We start from the raw sequence: 16,614 nt of genomic DNA on the forward strand, positions 1-16,614 counted from the left end.
GCTATTTCAGCAAGTATTAGGACTTAATTTTAACCAAGAAAAAGCAGGGGAAGTGAAATCTAAACTAGGCCATTTGTTACTCATTTATTATCCTACTAAGGAAGATGGAAGGAGAGGGGAGACAAGTGACTGGTTTAAAAAGTTACTTAGTAGTATAAGCTGATTCGTGATAACTCTGTAGTCTTCAACTACTGCTGATCTGTGCCAGGGCAGGAGAGTTTCCAATAGTATAATCGTAAAGCTCTTTCTTTTAACTAGTGCAATCAACACCTACAACCTTAATTTAAAATACATTCTAAATAAAATCTCTCTAGCAGATAGGTCCCTAAAGTTTTCTTTGCTCTTTCTTAATTTGTCTTACCACACTAATATCAGAAGCATGGTTTTGCTGACACCAGCACATGGATGTTGTCAGTTGAATTTCAACATTCAGACTGGAATAATGCCAATGGAACACAAACACGCCATTGAGTGGGTGTAAGAACCAGGGAAAGAACTGAGGTTAGGAGTCGGGAGGCTTGTGAGCTGGCATTTACTGGTCATGTAACTTGGTTGACTCACTTAACTTCTCTGAGGCTCGTTTTCCCATTAGTAAATTGGGGGTAAAACCCTTACCCTACCTACCTCAACAGTCATCATAATGATCAAATTAAATAATGTACATGACAGTTCTTTCCAAAACTTTATACACATCTTAGCAAAGCTTTAATTGTCTTTTCACTTTATCAGTCCCTATAGCTTTGTCTTCTTTATATTGTCATATAAACGGAATCACACAGTATGTGGTATGTTGGGTCTGGCTCCTTGTACTTAACATAATGCCTTCGAGACTCATCCAAGTAATAATCTGTTGCTTCAGATTAGAATCACCTGGGGGTGCTCGTTAGACTCTCAGCTTCAGACCTTCTGCGTCAGTGTCTGAGCTACTCAGTAATGTGTATTAGCAAGCACACCCATGTTACTTTTATGTGTGACTAAAGTCAGAAACCCTCAGGTATTCTAGAATGAACAAGAATATCAGAGTTAGATGGTTCTGAGTTTGAATCCAACTCTGCCATTTACTAGATGTATAAAGATGGGAAAATTACTTAAAACTCTCTGCACTTATTTTTTTTCCTTTGTACTTGGAAATAATTTATTCACCAAATATTTTGACAGGCATAGCTCTAGGAACCAGGATTGCAGTAGTCAATACGAGAAAGTCCATGCCTTCATGGAACACAGAGCACCATACCAACTGTATAAGCACATAATACATGAGACAATTTCAAATTTCAGATAGCAATACTCTGTAGAAGATGAAACAAGGTTTTGACATAGAGGGTACCTTAGTTAAGATACAATCTAGGCTACTTGTAACAAAGAAACTAAAAAATACATTTAAACAACATAGAAGTGTTTTCTCCTTTGTAACTGTCTAGAGGAGTTGGTGAGGACAGAGGTAGGATGGCTATGTCATCGACTAGGATAAGGATAATTGGGACAGGATCTTCTCCCAGAGAAACTGTGAATTTGGGATGGAAGTTTCAGTTTCCTTTGTCACTATTTTTTTTTTCCCAAAAGAACCTATGTGAAGGATATATAAAAAATTGGAAAATGACGAAGTAACTATTAAATGTGATTTTGATGGATTGTTCATTATACTGAGGATGGATTTTCAACTGGATATCAAATGATATCAAACTAACTATTTCTTGCTGATAATGTCCTATGTCTTGATCTGGGTGGTGGTTTAAATGGGCAAATTAACTGTGATAATTCATTAAGCAAGTTCTCATTAATATGTTTATGATTCATGCACTTTTCTGTATCTAAGTTATATTCATACTTCAATTTAAAAAAAAAAAAAAGACAAAGGAAAGCATCCCTGAGTTTACTGTGTTCAGCATTGTCACAAAGGTCTGTCAGGACTAATGGATCTTAGTAATATCTGTTCAATGTAAGCTGGGTTTTCAACACACAAAAAATTTGCCACAAATCCTGATTCTCATTTGAAACGGCAGAGAAAATACTCAACCGCCAGTACAGAATTCTAAACTAGAGGTTCCCACATGACCCATTAGGTGGCATTTCTTGCAGAGTTTATGCTCATACATTCCAGATTTGAGACCTCTCTCATCTCTCTGGGCCACTGCTCACTGCTTTCATGAGGGCCAAGAAAAGGCCAAGTCTTTCTCTTACATCTTTTTATCTCTAAAGCCGTTTCTGGGAAAAAAAAATTATATATATATAGATATGTAGATATATATATATACATATATATATATATCTATATCTATATATATCTATATATCTATATATCTATATATATCTCATGTTTTGACTCTATATCAAGAATAGGAACTGAAAAGAAATACTAATTTTTCGAGTAGCATGTCCTAGGTAATTTTTTTAAACTTCTTGGATCATTTTGAGAATATGATGGATGCTGTGGATCTTCTCCCCTAAACATCGCACGGTAGAGTCAGTCCTCCGCCTCACATTACTGGCCTCACCTGCAGTGTTTGCAGAGTTGATCACTCCCTCCATGTTTTCGGCTCCCGCGTCCGGGTCCCGACTCAACCAGTGATTCCTCACTGAACTCCACGGTCGACTCCACCTCTGGGGCTAGAATCGCCGGGAAAGTGGAGCCGCGGGTGAGCCCGGAACACAGTTACCAACCTCTGTTGTCCACCGGAACGTGAAGGAAGAGGAACGCCGCAGGCTGGGGAACGGAAGAGAGAGGAGGGGGACGTGTGTGCAGGTGACACTCTAATTCTGGTTCGCAGTCCGTTTCATTTCTCTGCAATGTTTTCAAGAGTCTCGACTACCTTGCCTTTTCTCCCCCTTTCCCGCCTCCCTTTGTGCTCCGGCGGCCCAGAGGCGTCTGCGGCTGCGATTGTGCTACTCAGTGCTCGGCACGGAACGGTCAGGTACATTTCAGCGCATTTCAGCGCTTTTGGGCTCAGGCCATCCGGCAATCCCCGTCCCCTTCCCGTACTTTCAGTTATCGTTCTCCGGCTTATTGGGTCGATGTTATAATCTGCGGGATTTTAGAAGCCATTGCTTTAAATCTGAGGAAAGGGACATCCCAGAAGGAGAATGGCTTGCCCAAGGTCATAATGTCCGTGGGAAACAGCTACGGTTACATGCCTGGTTTGCTGTCCTGTGCTACTTTCACTACACATAGCACTTCATCCCTCTTGCCACTTCCCTCATTTTAGCCACGCTTCAGAAGAGAAGTTTTATTTATTTATTTTTGCCTCCCAAGACTGATGGTCTCATTCTTGACTCCACCTGTACTTTAGTTTATTATTGAAAGTGCTTACAGTATGCCAGCACTGGCGTTAAGCCCCAAATAAGAGCCCTGCCCTCACGGAGCTTATAGTTACACCAAGTAGGCAATTCAAGTAGAGTAATGGTTGAGTATAGTACAGGTAGCACAGAATACTCTATTAACAAGTAATTGCTGGGTGAACAAATAGGGACGCCTAACCATGGTAGGAGAGTTTCAGAGTATCCTTTCAGGAAAAGAAGTTTGATAAAATCTGAAGGCGGACCAAGGGTTGGATTTAGCCAGGAAAGAAAAGGAGTTGCGGCATTCTTGGTGTTGATATTTATTCTCTGAGAACTCTAATGATTATGAAAACTTAGTTCTGTATATATTCCATGCAGTACAATTTGGGGCCACTGTGGTAAGTATAGCGCTGAAGCAGGTTGGTAGCAGTAAGAGTAGGAAGAAGTAGCTGGATGGAGAAAAATTGCACAGGTAGAATTGATAGGATCTGGCATATGACTAGATAAGGGTAAGATAGTCAGCAAAGATTTCAGCTGCTTGCCTTAAAGGATTAGGGTACCATTAATATTAACAGAAGAATGAGAGGCAGCTTTGAGAAGGCTTTTAAAATATCATAGTTTTTAGAATACAAAATATCTATTTATGGTAAGAGGCCCATTCAATACAGAAGGATGAAAAATGGGAAGTCAGTCCAAGAGGGGAGCTCTTGAAAGTGATTTTGGATGTGTTGCGTTTGAAGTGCTGATGAAATGTTCTCAGTCGAAACAAGCTCAGGTGGGAGGTTAGGGTTAGAGTTTTATTATTTTAGTGTTATGGAGTTACTTCCTTCCTATACATGATTTCCTGGTATACATATACTTTCTGCAGTGTTATATCAGTCTTGGAAGGAAACATTGAAGTATGGATTATATGTGCAATTCATTCTCCTGATTGCCACCTTTCTGTTATACCTTTAATTTAATTTAAATTTTCATGTGAAATAATTAGAGCATTTTCCTAAGTTGAGTAAGTAGGGTTTTTTTGTACTGATTATGAGAATACTAGTTATGCAGTGGGTTTTTCATGCTAATTTTTAAGTGCCTCATGTGTTAGCCTCCAACATTTTTATAAGCAGATCAAATAGTTTGTTTCAGCATTTTTGGAAATAGCCATTTTCTTTTTCATTAAAGGGTCTCTGACCTGACACTACCATTTGCTAGCTTTGAGAACTTGATATAGTATTTAACCCAGGGTCTGATGCAGGGTCTTGAGATAAGTTGCATCAGAATCACCTGGGGTCTTGGTTAAATGCAGATCCTTGGACGCCATTCCAAACTTACCAACCAAGAATCTCAGAAATCTAAGGTTTAAATAAGCTCCCTAGGTGATTCACATGACCTCTAAAGGTTAGGAACTATTAACCTCTTTGAGCAGCAGTTTCTTCAGTAAAACAGGAATAATAAAACCTGTCCTATAAGATTGTAAGAATTTAAATAACATACATTACATAGCTACTTAAATGTGATCCTCAGATGGTCCTCTGATGGGCACCATCAGCATTACTTGAAAGCTCTTTAGAAATGCAAAATCTCGAATCCTTCACAAAGCTACTGAAGCACATTTCCTTGGTGGGACCAAAGACTCTGTGTTTTAACAAATCCTGTAGGTAATTCCTATGCATTTTAAAGTTTGAGAAACAGGGCTCTATCCTGTTTGCTTCATAAAGATAGGGACAATAAAATTCTTATTTACTAATATATCATCAATGCCTAGGATAGTGCCCAGCACAGAGTAGATATTCACTATATTTAATGAATGACTTTTTTTATGCTATACTCTCTTACCGAAACCAACTTATTAGTTTTTAAAGTTCTTTAATATCAAATCTTAAAAAAAAAATTCTGTTCCATTTTAATTTAACTAAAAATGGTGATTGGTTAAATGACACATTAGCACAGTGAGAAAGTTGACCACGTTAGAATGACACCCAGAATTTTTTTAAAAAAATAAAGTAACCTTTTTTAGATAGAAATTTCTTTTCATATTGTTTAATTATGACTTTTTAAAGAGGTATTATTTTATCATTAAGAGCAAGGACTTGGCAGTCAGATTTGAGTTTGAGAATAATAAATTGAAATTTGTGAACAATGTCAGTGTTTTGACCTTTTTTTTTTTTAACGTCATGGAACACAAAGTGATATTTATACCAAACCCTAAGGTGAGTGGAGGGAGGTAAGAGACAGGAGCACCAGCATTCCAGGCCTCACCCAGTCACACCATGGACTAGGACTAGGAGCTCAATGTCTCAGCACACATGTAGCCCATTTGTGGCATACCATTGTGTCTTAGGCCTTAGTGAGAGCCAAGCTTCATGACCTTGGTTAAGTTACTTCACTTCTCTGGTTTTCAGTTTTCTTAAATGCAAAATGGGGATAATACTTATCTTATGGAGTTGATGTGGGTATGAGAAAATTTACCAAAAATATGTTGCATAAAGTTAGGCACATAGTATATGTTCAATAAATGTTAAATTGCTATTGTTATGGTTGTTAACACTAATAATAGAAGCACTAGATCATTCTGCAATATAAACAGGTATCAATGCATTATGTTGTACACCTGAAACTAATGTAATGTTATATGTCAGTTGTACCACAAACAAAAAAAAGCAAAAGGGAAATGCTTGAATTGAAAAATTTAGAAACACATGGAAACATTTTTTTGAGTCCTTGCTTTATTATTTTGCATTTTATATATATATTTATAATAATAATCATCATCATTATTATTTTTTTTTTTACTACATCTTTCTAGGACAAAAAATAAGATCCAAAGATATTTTGGCACTAACAACGTGATCTATAGCAAGAAAGATGGGCATTCTGTTCCAATCCATGAGATTTCCAAGGAGACAGAGAGCCAAGACAGTGTAAAAGAAAATACAAAAAAGGATTTGTTAAATATCATTAAAAGCATGAAAGTTGAATTAAGCACAGTAAATGTACAAACCACAAAGCCACCCAACAGAAGACCACTTAAAAGTTTGGCGGATACAATTGGCAAGCTCCAAAAAGCTACAGAAGATGCTGCAAAGAAGAGGTAAATTGAATTACAATTTGAATGTTCTTTGAAAGTGATTTTTCAAATTCTAGTAAGCTTTTTCTTTCAGAAAAAAAAAAAAATTTAATCTTTCGTCCATTTGCAAATGTTTCTTTAAATTCAAATTAGACCACTTACTCTTCCCTGAATACATCTTCCTCTGTTCTTTTGTTTAGGCCTGATAAATACATTCTCTTTTGCCTTTTACGATTTATCTGCCTTCTAAACCCTGTAGCAACTCTTGGCTCTGCAAAGCTTTCCCTAACCTTCCTGGTCCCTGATCCCATTTCTCCTTTTTGAGCCTTTATGTAGCAGGTATCATCTCAATACTAGTTAGTCTGATAAGACCTTTATCTCTACTTTTCCCCCTATCATCACATCATTAAAAAAATTCTTTTACCTTTTACCTAATTCTCCACTTGTTTGATTTATCTCCCTTACTGGAAAGATAGCTCTTCAGAGCAGGACCTGTGTGCCTCATTATTGCTCTTCTAGGATTTAGCACAGTATCTAACAATAAGTGACAGATGATGCTTATTGATTTACTGTTACCAGTGTCTTTAAACCAAATGGATTCATAGATTTGCATTTTTGTGGAATACTCATTCATCTATAAAATAAGAGACGTGAAAACTGTGTTCCAGAAAAACTACAAACTAAATACCTGCAAACAGATCATCTTAAGTGCATGTAGAAGCTAGATACATGAAACCTATACTGAAGCCTTTTATAAAGTGAAGCTTTTAAAACTAAAACAATCATTATTATATACCATTATATATAATTTACAAATTTTACAATATTCAGTGATCACTGCTCAATCTATTTTATCTATGTGGATTTTGTCTGATGTTTTGGTGAATTTTCTGAAGGCTAGACAAACTTGAAGCAAACATGTGGACTCTTAGAGACTTCTGAGTGACAGTGCAGTGTACTTTAGGAGGTAAGGAGATAGTTGGCAGTGGTCAACAATAAGCCTGACCTAGACTTGAATAAAAGCTCTGCCCATTCTGGCAGAATTTTTTAATTTAAAAGTTTAAATGAAAATAGACTACATGGGAGATACTGAATTAATGGAGGCTAAATATCAATTTGTAAACAGAGACTCTAATAATTTCTTGAAAAATGCTGTTATTGTCCTATATTTAAATAAAGAGTTATCTGTAAACAAGCTAGGAAAAGAGCAGTGATCTAATTGAGAATTTCACACATTCTCTTACATGCTAGTCAATATCTGCCATTCATTTGCCTCTTTAAGCTGTTACTTAACAAATAGTTTACATCCTAATTTGAAGGTAGCTTCATGTCTCTGAAGGACTTGTTTATGTGAAATTTCCATATAAAAAATTCCACCTAGCATAGAATTTTAGCGTGTTGTTTACAACTGTTTTATGACTTCCTTTGACCTATAATTATCAGTGTTCTGAGCTTATGTGGTTTTCTCAAAATATTGTAATTACTTGTGCTTGTCAAGAGTATTAGATTTCACAGATTCTAAGGGCAATCAGTGATACTTTAGCATTTGTGTTGTAGTTTAAATAGTGGTACTCTGTTTTAGTGATTATTAAATGTCTTGCGTCAGTGACATCATTGATTCAAGTAATAAGGTATATGGCTTTAAGAGCCTCATTACTGATTTCTCTTAGCAGAATAAATAAATATGGTAGGTTCCTTTTTTCCAGAATGACTTAATTTTTTATTATTTCCAGAATTTTTATGGAATCTCTTGTTTTCTACATTGTAACATGTATCAAAAATACCTCTGGAAAGCATAGTTGGGTGGTAGAGAGTTAGCTAATTCAAACAGTGAGTCAGACAGTGAGCCTATAATAGTTACCTCTTCTTTATCCTTTTAGAAACAAAATAAAATATGTGTTTACAGAACAGTTAATACACATACATACATATATACTTATCCAGAGTGAGGTGTTTTTTTAGCTCTCAGACCTGTTTATGACCCAGTGTGCTTTTTATTATAGTTATACAATTTAACTATTGTAGAAGTGGTTAAAATGAGTAGAATGCTGTGCAAAGATTCAGTAAAGGTAATTTTTGAAACTGCTTTCCAAATAGGTATAAATGAGACAAGCATAAAAATTTAGGAAAATTCTATATTCAATATTCTAAATTCTAAATTCTAAATTTAGAAAATTCTAAATTCTATATTTTTAAGTTCTTGCTCCATGTTTCTACTTAAAGAAACTGAAACTGGAAATATTGGAGAATGTACTAGTGTGTGGTTTATATGGGAATGATATATCTTGGAACTTCTGTCATTGGTCCTATGTTCAAAGAGTAAGCTTGGTCCTACATCAAAGATTGGTGAATGAAGTACATTTGTTTTGAGTTTTTAAAATATATTTTTTGGTGACATCAGCAGCATGGCATCGTCAGAGGTCCTCTAGGTCTTTCCCCTTGAAGATCACAAGTTGGACAACTATAATTCAACAAAGGATTCCCTGCTCAACACATAAACACGTCTAAGAGAGCCTCTCATTGAAACATCTGAAGGTGGGCGTAAGAGAGGAGGGAAAGGGGGAGAACAGAGACGGGTGCCACAGATGCAGCCCAGATCTCACTGCAGCTCCAGGGGACTCAGGAACAGGGAAAGGCGGGTTACAGTGCACACATTCTGCAGCCCTGCGGAACAGGGGGGTAGAATCAACATTCTTGCCTGAGTAACTAGCACATATTGCAGCTGAACCCATGAGCAGAGATAGAACACAATGGTGTGGCAGCTGTAGTCTAGCAGCCATCATTACCTGGCAGAAAACAAACCACCTCCCCTCACCCTTTCAGAGAAGCAGCCCCAGCAGGCTCTGTAGCAGCAGAAGTCTTGTGGTACAGCACACATTCTCAGTTCTCTGCAGCCCTGAGGATTAGAGGGCAGAAACTTCTCCATGAAGAGCAGGTACACGCTGCAGCTAAACTCAGTGACGGGCAGAAATACAGAAGTGTGGCAGCTGAGGTCTGGCAGCTGCCATTTCAGGGCCACAAATGCACAAACTGGCTTTCCCCCACCCATTGCAGCAAAGCCTGGTGGAGGCACCTGGGACATCTCAGATAGTATAGCACTGTTGGCAGCATCTGGTTTCCGGAGGCAGCGCTGGGATCTTGCAGGCATGGATCCCTATCTCCCACCACACTTCCCCACAGGGGTGGAGTCCTGAGGTGGAGGTGACCTGGTCACAGAGGGGACGCCCACTTCCCCCGAGAATATAGGGCATTTTTCACTGCCTAGGCAACACCACCCCACAGAGATCCTGGAAGCCATAGCAGTATAAGAGAAAATAAAAACTTGTGCTTCAGTGCCACCTACTGGAAAACAAAAGAAAGACCTCTACTTATCAACCTAAAGTAGTGAAGTGTCGAACACTTTTTTAAAACGCAGATTTCATTTCCATAAATGCTTAGGCAGAGAAATAATCCATCCAATACCATACATAGCCAAGGTAACAAGATAACTAAGAAGGAATGAAAAATCTCCAGAAAATAAACTTGGAAATATGTGATTTAAATAACAGAGAATTCAAGATTGCAGTTCTGAAAAAACTCAGATACAAGAAAACTCAGGCAGTTTAATGAACTCAAAAATAAAATCAAGCAAAAGGGGTACTTTATCAAAGAGATCGAAACTTAAGAAAGAACCAAATTCTGGAGTTGAATAACTCAATAAAAGATGAAGAATGAACTAGCAAGCTTAGGAAATAGAGCAGCCAACATAGAGGAAAGAGTGGTATCGAAGATAGAATCTAGAAATGACTCAAACGAAAAAAGAGAGAGATTGAGGAGTAAAAGAAAATGAAAGAAAGAAATCTACAAGAACTGACTCCATTAAAAAAAGGAAAGCAGTATAAGAATAATGGATATACCAGAAGGAGAAAGGAGAGAGAAGAGAACAGAGACCCTATTCAAACAAATAATCAACGAGAACTTCCCAAACCCATGGAAAGAACTGGATCCTCAAATCCCAGAAGCAAACAGAACACCTAATTATCTCAATCCAAAAGGCCTTCTCCAAGGCACATTGGATTGAAACGGTCAAAAAAAGTAATGACAAAGAATTCTCAAGACAGCCAGGGAAAAGAAGATGGTCTCCTACAAAGTAAATCCCATTAGATTATCATTGAATTTTTCAGGTTAGGAGAGAGTGGAAACAAATATTCAAATTATTGAGAGAAATCACCAGCCAGCAATAATTTATCCAGCAAAGTTATCCTTTAGATATGAAGGAGAATTATTCCTTCATGTATGAAGGCTTTTCCAGACATGCATTACAGGAAATAATGAAAGATGTTCTGAAACAAAACGACAAAAGGATACAAAACTATCAGATGACTAAAAGAAGCAGGAAATTACAACCCTTGTTCAGAATTGGATATTAAATATAACATAAAGCTAAAGTAAAAACATTTATAGAAGAAGAAGGTAACAATAACTACTGCAAGTTGGAAATGAACTCAGCATAAAAAGGGATAATTTATGACAAAAGCATTAAAGAGGAGGGCGGAAAGGACTGAACTTGCACAGGGGAATGGAGTTAAGATGCAATCATAAAAAAAAGGACAACTGTATGAAAATTTATTTTATATAAACCTAATGGTAATCACACAAAAAATCTAGAACTAAGACACATAACGTAAGAGGAAACAGAAAAAAGTCGTAGAATACCACCAAACTAAAGTAAGAGACAGAAACACAAGGGAAAAGAAACAATGGAGGCACAGAACTATCAGAAAACAAAAGATAAATGGCTATAGGAAGTCTTCGTATTTCATTAATCATCCTAAATGTAAATGGACTGAACACACCAGCTAAAAGGCACAGAGGAGTGGGTTAGATCAAAAAACCCAACGATATGTTGCCTTCAGGAGATACATCTCAGCTGCAAGGACAAACAGACTCAGAGTGAAGGGTGGAAAATGATTCTCCAATCAAATGACAACCAGAGAAAAATGAGTGTACCAGTACTTATATCTGACAAAATAGATTTCAAGATAGAAAAGGTAACAAAAGGCAAAGATAGACATTTTATACCAATAGAGGGGACAGTGCATCAAGAAGACCTAACACTTATTAATATATATGCACCCAACCTAGAAACACCAAAATATGTAAAGCAACTACTAACAACTAAAGAGAGAAACTGACAAAAATAATTATAGTAGGGGACCTAAATACCCCACTGACAATAGATAGATCATCCAAACAGAAAGTCAATAAGGAAATATCATCCTTAAATGACACATTAGGTCAAATGGACATAATTGATATTTACAGAGCTTTTCATCTTGAACACCGATTATACATTCATCTCTAGTGCACACGGAACATTCTCAAGGATAGACCATATGTTGGAACATGGAGTTAGGTAGAAGAAGGAAAAAGGGTCAAATATATAATGACAAGGAAACTTTGACTTGGGGTGGTGAACACAATGCAACATACAGATGATGTATTATAGAACTGCACACTTGAACTTATATAACCTTACCAATGTCACCCCAATAAATTTAATGAAATTTAAAAACTTTTAATGATTCCTCCCCCTTTTAAGGGATCTTAGATGTACAGAAATGGGTTAATCATTATCTTTGGTTCATGATGCATTGTCATCATTGTTTCATGTATGGCCTGCTTTTAGTTTATTTGTATCATATATGGAACCACCATTGATATAGGTATGATGGCTGCATAACAATTGCCCAAGAATTTAGTAACATATAAGAACCATTGTTTATGCTATGGATTCTGTGGGACATGGGTCAGCAGTTTGGACAGAGCACAGTGGAGAAGGCTAATTCTCTGCTCTATGGTGTCTGGGGCTTTAGTTGGAAGACTTAGAAGTCCAGGAGTTGGAATCATCTGAAATTTTCTCATTAAGCAGTTGCTGCTGGCTGTCAACTGACACCTTGGCTGAGATTCTTAGTAGAAACACCTACATGTGACCTCTCAGTGTGGCCTGGGCTTTCACACTGCATAGTGACTAGGTTCCCAGGGCGAGTGTTCCAAGAGAAAACCAAGAGGAATTTGTATTGTTTTTATAATTTAGCCTTCAAATCAGATTGGATACCACCACTCTCATTTCCTGTGCTGCCTTGATTTTTGAGGAGTACCTTTCTTTTTATCACAGCAACTGTCAGAAAGTTATCTTCACAAAGATACGATATCAAAAGGAATGCAGTAGTATAATGTTAAAAGTATACACTACCTTGAATGAGTATTTAAATGGTCAAGAACAGACAATATATTTCCCTGTTATGCTCCAGGTGCCTTAGGGCACAGTTTGGGAACCAAGGTCCTCTTCTACATTGAGTTCCTGAGAGACTGGGACCATACCTTTAAGTTTCTTAGAAGTCCTGTTGCCTGTTTGACAGGCTCTCTGCGGGACCACCTTAAATCTTTCCAAGATCTTAACAAAGGATTTTAAAGTCCTGTCCATCTTTACACTATGTTTTCTTGACACTGCCCTGAATTTGATCTCCATTCAGAAGCTATTTCTAAATTTTAGCTTTGTTTACTATCTGGATGGGGATAAGAATGAGGAACATCTCCCATGCAGATAGCTGAGAGATAATTTACCTTTCAGGCATAGAGAATAGAACTACTTAGGTCTTGAGTGTATGCAATAATCCCTCAAATTCCACATATCTATTTTCTTTAGGCACATATTCCTAGAAGTAGAATTGCTGGGTCAAAGAATTTGCATAGTTTTTAAGCTTATGATACATGTCACCAGATTGCTTGCCAAAAGTTATGCCAATTAACATGTCCACTAAATAGTATGTTTCACCTCATCAGAGTTCCTTTTCTGAAATTATTTATGTCACACAGTTCTTTTTAAAGAAATTTAGAAGCCCAGAAAGGTATAAAGTGAAAAAATATCTATTCATGAAATAGTCTGAGTTATAGGATAGAATAGATTGTTAAATATTTTAACAAGTTCTCATCATTTTGTTAAAATATATGTAGAGAAGTCCCTGTGTGTAAAAATTATCTTATTTTGATGAAAGGCTTCACCACAATTTTTATTAATTAGAACATTTCAAATTACAAACCCGGAAGTTATAACTATAAAGAACACCATTGTCATAAAATGCATGGTTCCAGAAAATGAATACTCATCTATATATCCTTGGCTTACTCTGATCAAATATACATATATTAAAATTTGAAAATAAACCTCACAGTTTATGAGAGAAATAGTGATTTGAGATAAGATTTAAGCCTTATTCACAGGTTAACATTTTAACTAATTGTTATATTTCCTCTTTTCATTCTATTTCCCATTCCAAACAGATTTTAGATCTCCCATATTTTAGTAAGTAAAGTTCTTAAAATCTTTATTCAACAACTTCAGGGATTTGGGAACTTTGATTTCTATTTTAGATAACAGATCATAGTGTAGAAAGCCAGATGTAGTAAAACATTAATTTAGATTTTACTCATTGAGATAGAAGTTCCTATAGACTTAAAAATATAAATTTCTCTTTATGTCTAGCATATTTTTCTATTAACTTGCCCTTACGCACTGAAGAGTAGCTTTTTTTTTTTTTTTAGCTTTTTCTTATGGAAAATTGAAAACATTAAAACAAAAATAAAACCCCTTTGTGCCCGTCACCCAGCTTCAATAATCACCAACATTCTGCCATTCTTGTATCATCTGTACTTTCACCCTTCTTCAGTCTTCTACTTGATGATGATAATGATTTTTTTTTTTTTCAGGTAAAAGTTACTTGCATTGAAATGTATAAAGCTTAGCTGTAGGATTTTGACAAACAGATCTGCCCATGTAACCCAGATACTTAGCAAGACACAAAATAGTACTCATTTTCATATTGCCCCACAGTAGCCTTCTGAGGCAACCACTACTTTGATTTTTATCACTTTAGATTAATTTTGCCTATTCTAGAACTTGATGTAAATGGAATCATACAGTATATGGTTTTTTTAAATCCAGCTTATTCAGTTTCATTCATGTTGAGGTATGAGCTGAGTATTATTCCATTGTATGGATATATCACAATTTGTTTATTCTGATGATAGACATTTGGTTTGTTTCCAGTTTTAGGTTATTATGAATAAAGCTATGAACAGGTTTAGCCACTTTTGTGCTTGCTTGTAATAAGTATTGTTTTTGAAATAAAATGGCATTAAAATTAAAAATCCCACAAATTTTTTAAGGCTGATCCTTCACCCCGCCACCTTAATATATTGTTGAGTTAGTATTATTCTTCAGCAGGTATCCATTAACTTTAACCTTTAACATTTAAGTTTATATAAACTTGATACCTAATATTTAAGAATTCTTGATTTTTGTCAGAAATTGATACTTTTTTGAACAAACGTTTTCTCTGAAAAATCATTTTACTTTCCACTAATATTAAGTGGCATAAGTAATGCCCCTTTTTTCTTTCTCATTTTGTTTTTCATTTTCTTTTTCAGAAGTGAGTCCCTGAGCCCAGAATTGGTGGCTGCTGCATCCGCTGTTGCAGAATCTCTCCCCTTTGACAAGCAGACAACCAAGTCGGAGCTGCTAAGGCAGCTCCAACAGCATGAGGAGGACTCAAGGGCACAGAAAGATGGAATAAAACCTAAAATTAGGTTAGTGAATCAAATAATTATATTAACAATGATGACAGCTCAAAATAGGCTTTCAGGTATACATAATATATTCATTTATATAATACATAGGCCTCAAAGTGGAATATTAGCAATTTGTTTGAAAAAACCTCATGTCTTAATAAGATTGCAGTTTTTAAAAGACTAATTGAATGGTTAAACTTTTCTTTTGAGAAGTTACACAGTTTCTGGTCCCTGAAAAATAAATGATAAATTGTTAAAAATAATTGATAGTCTACGGCCATGCTACCCTGAACAAGCCCAATCCTGTCTGATCTCGGAAACAAAGCAGGGTCGGGCCTGGTTAGTACTTAGATGGGAGACCACTTACGAAGACCAGGTGCTATAGGTGTAAAAAATTAAAAAATGAAAAAATAAATAAGGGATTGTAAGCTGACAAGGTCCTTGCAATCTGTGAAGTCAACCAAGGGTTGCCTCGCCTAAAAAAATTTTTTTGTAAAAAGTAAATAACAGAATAAAACAGTTTCTCTAAGATTAATTTTTTTCAGTTAAATAATTTTCTGCTTTTATGTATAGTATGATGATCTTCAGGCCTGTTTCTTTCTGTTTTACTTTTTATTATTAAGTTTTAGCTGACTTCTTTCCACTCATTCTCTCATCTCTCATTACTTTATGCCAGGTTATACCACTTGCTGCTGAAATGTTGTCAGGAGTGGCTGCTCTGTTTTGGAGAGCAATCTAAATCAGTAGTTCTCAGAGAGCATGTGTGCAAGATTTATCTTAGGAGGTTAAAAGAAAAATATAGATGACGGGACTATCAGTCAGAGCACTCATTTTATTTGTAATCCACGTGATAAGTATACAGATATTGATTATCTATCATCTGCTCTAGATGTTTGAAAATTTTTCACAAATGACAATTTATGTTTTAAATGAACATTTTTGAAGAACATCTTTAAAAGACAAGGAAACAAATCTTAGTGGTCTGTGCAATGTGAGTGTTAATATGTGACATGATCTTTTATTTAAACATAACTTTTTATGTTGTATTGTTGCATAGAAGTAAAATAAAAATTAAGTGATATGAATCATGTTTAAGAAAGGTTATTACTATTCTGTAGATAAAATTTGTAATACGCTTAACTTTTTCTTATTTCAGTTTCAGTAACATAATATCAGATATGAAAGTTGCCAGATCTGCCACAGCTAGGGTTAGTACAAAACCAGTTCATCAGATTCAGTTTGATGAAGAAGCTGACAGTTATGCTGGCCAAGAAAAGACCGTTGACCTTAGAAAAAGGTATTAAAGGTTTGCAGTTTATTTGGTTTTGTTTTGTTTAACTTTAGATTTACTTTGTTGTTATGCATATTATTGCTGATAGGCATCTGAGCATTATGGCTGCATTCATGTCTGTCTCCTTACTCAGCATGTACTGTTTCCTAGAGAGGGAAAGATGTTGTGAGTTTAGCATTCCTATACTTTTCTATACTATAAATCAAACTGGGTCCTGTCTCACTTTTACCCATGGTGAATAGAGGGTTCCTGATTTAGAATAAGTTTGAGCTGACTGAATTCTGAATAAATGAACATTTTGTGAGAAGCATTATTTTTCATTCCAATACGTGCCAAACAATGTATATTCATATACCCTTTATATCTATATAATCATCTTTTT

General features: G+C 35.9%; 2 protein-coding genes and 1 pseudogene across 2 annotated transcripts in view; 2 read left to right on the forward strand and 1 right to left on the reverse strand.

The window, feature by feature from the left end:
• SLC25A15 (solute carrier family 25 member 15) overlaps positions 1–2,623 on the reverse strand; it is a 45,777-nt gene extending 43,154 nt beyond the window's left edge. The window contains exon 1 of the mRNA XM_039839447.1: positions 2,496–2,623. The gene's annotated coding sequence lies outside the window, so the exon portion shown is untranslated. The remainder of the gene's footprint in view (positions 1–2,495) is intronic.
• An 83-nt stretch (positions 2,624–2,706) lies between these two features.
• Positions 2,707–16,614, forward strand: part of MRPS31 (mitochondrial ribosomal protein S31) — a 44,951-nt gene continuing 31,043 nt past the window's right edge. Inside the window, exons 1-4 of the mRNA XM_039839444.1 lie at positions 2,707–2,912; positions 6,071–6,355; positions 14,801–14,959; positions 16,098–16,238. Of these exons, the coding sequence (XP_039695378.1) occupies positions 2,788–2,912; positions 6,071–6,355; positions 14,801–14,959; positions 16,098–16,238 (710 nt within the window). The 5' untranslated portion in view covers positions 2,707–2,787. The remainder of the gene's footprint in view (positions 2,913–6,070; positions 6,356–14,800; positions 14,960–16,097; positions 16,239–16,614) is intronic.
• Positions 15,211–15,329, forward strand: LOC120583964 (uncharacterized; annotated as a pseudogene).

The sequence above is a fragment of the Pteropus medius genome, unplaced genomic scaffold (assembly GCF_902729225.1).
Source record: "Pteropus medius unplaced genomic scaffold, Ma_sr-lr_union100, whole genome shotgun sequence".
In the NCBI taxonomy this organism is placed as follows: Eukaryota; Metazoa; Chordata; class Mammalia; order Chiroptera; family Pteropodidae; genus Pteropus; species Pteropus medius.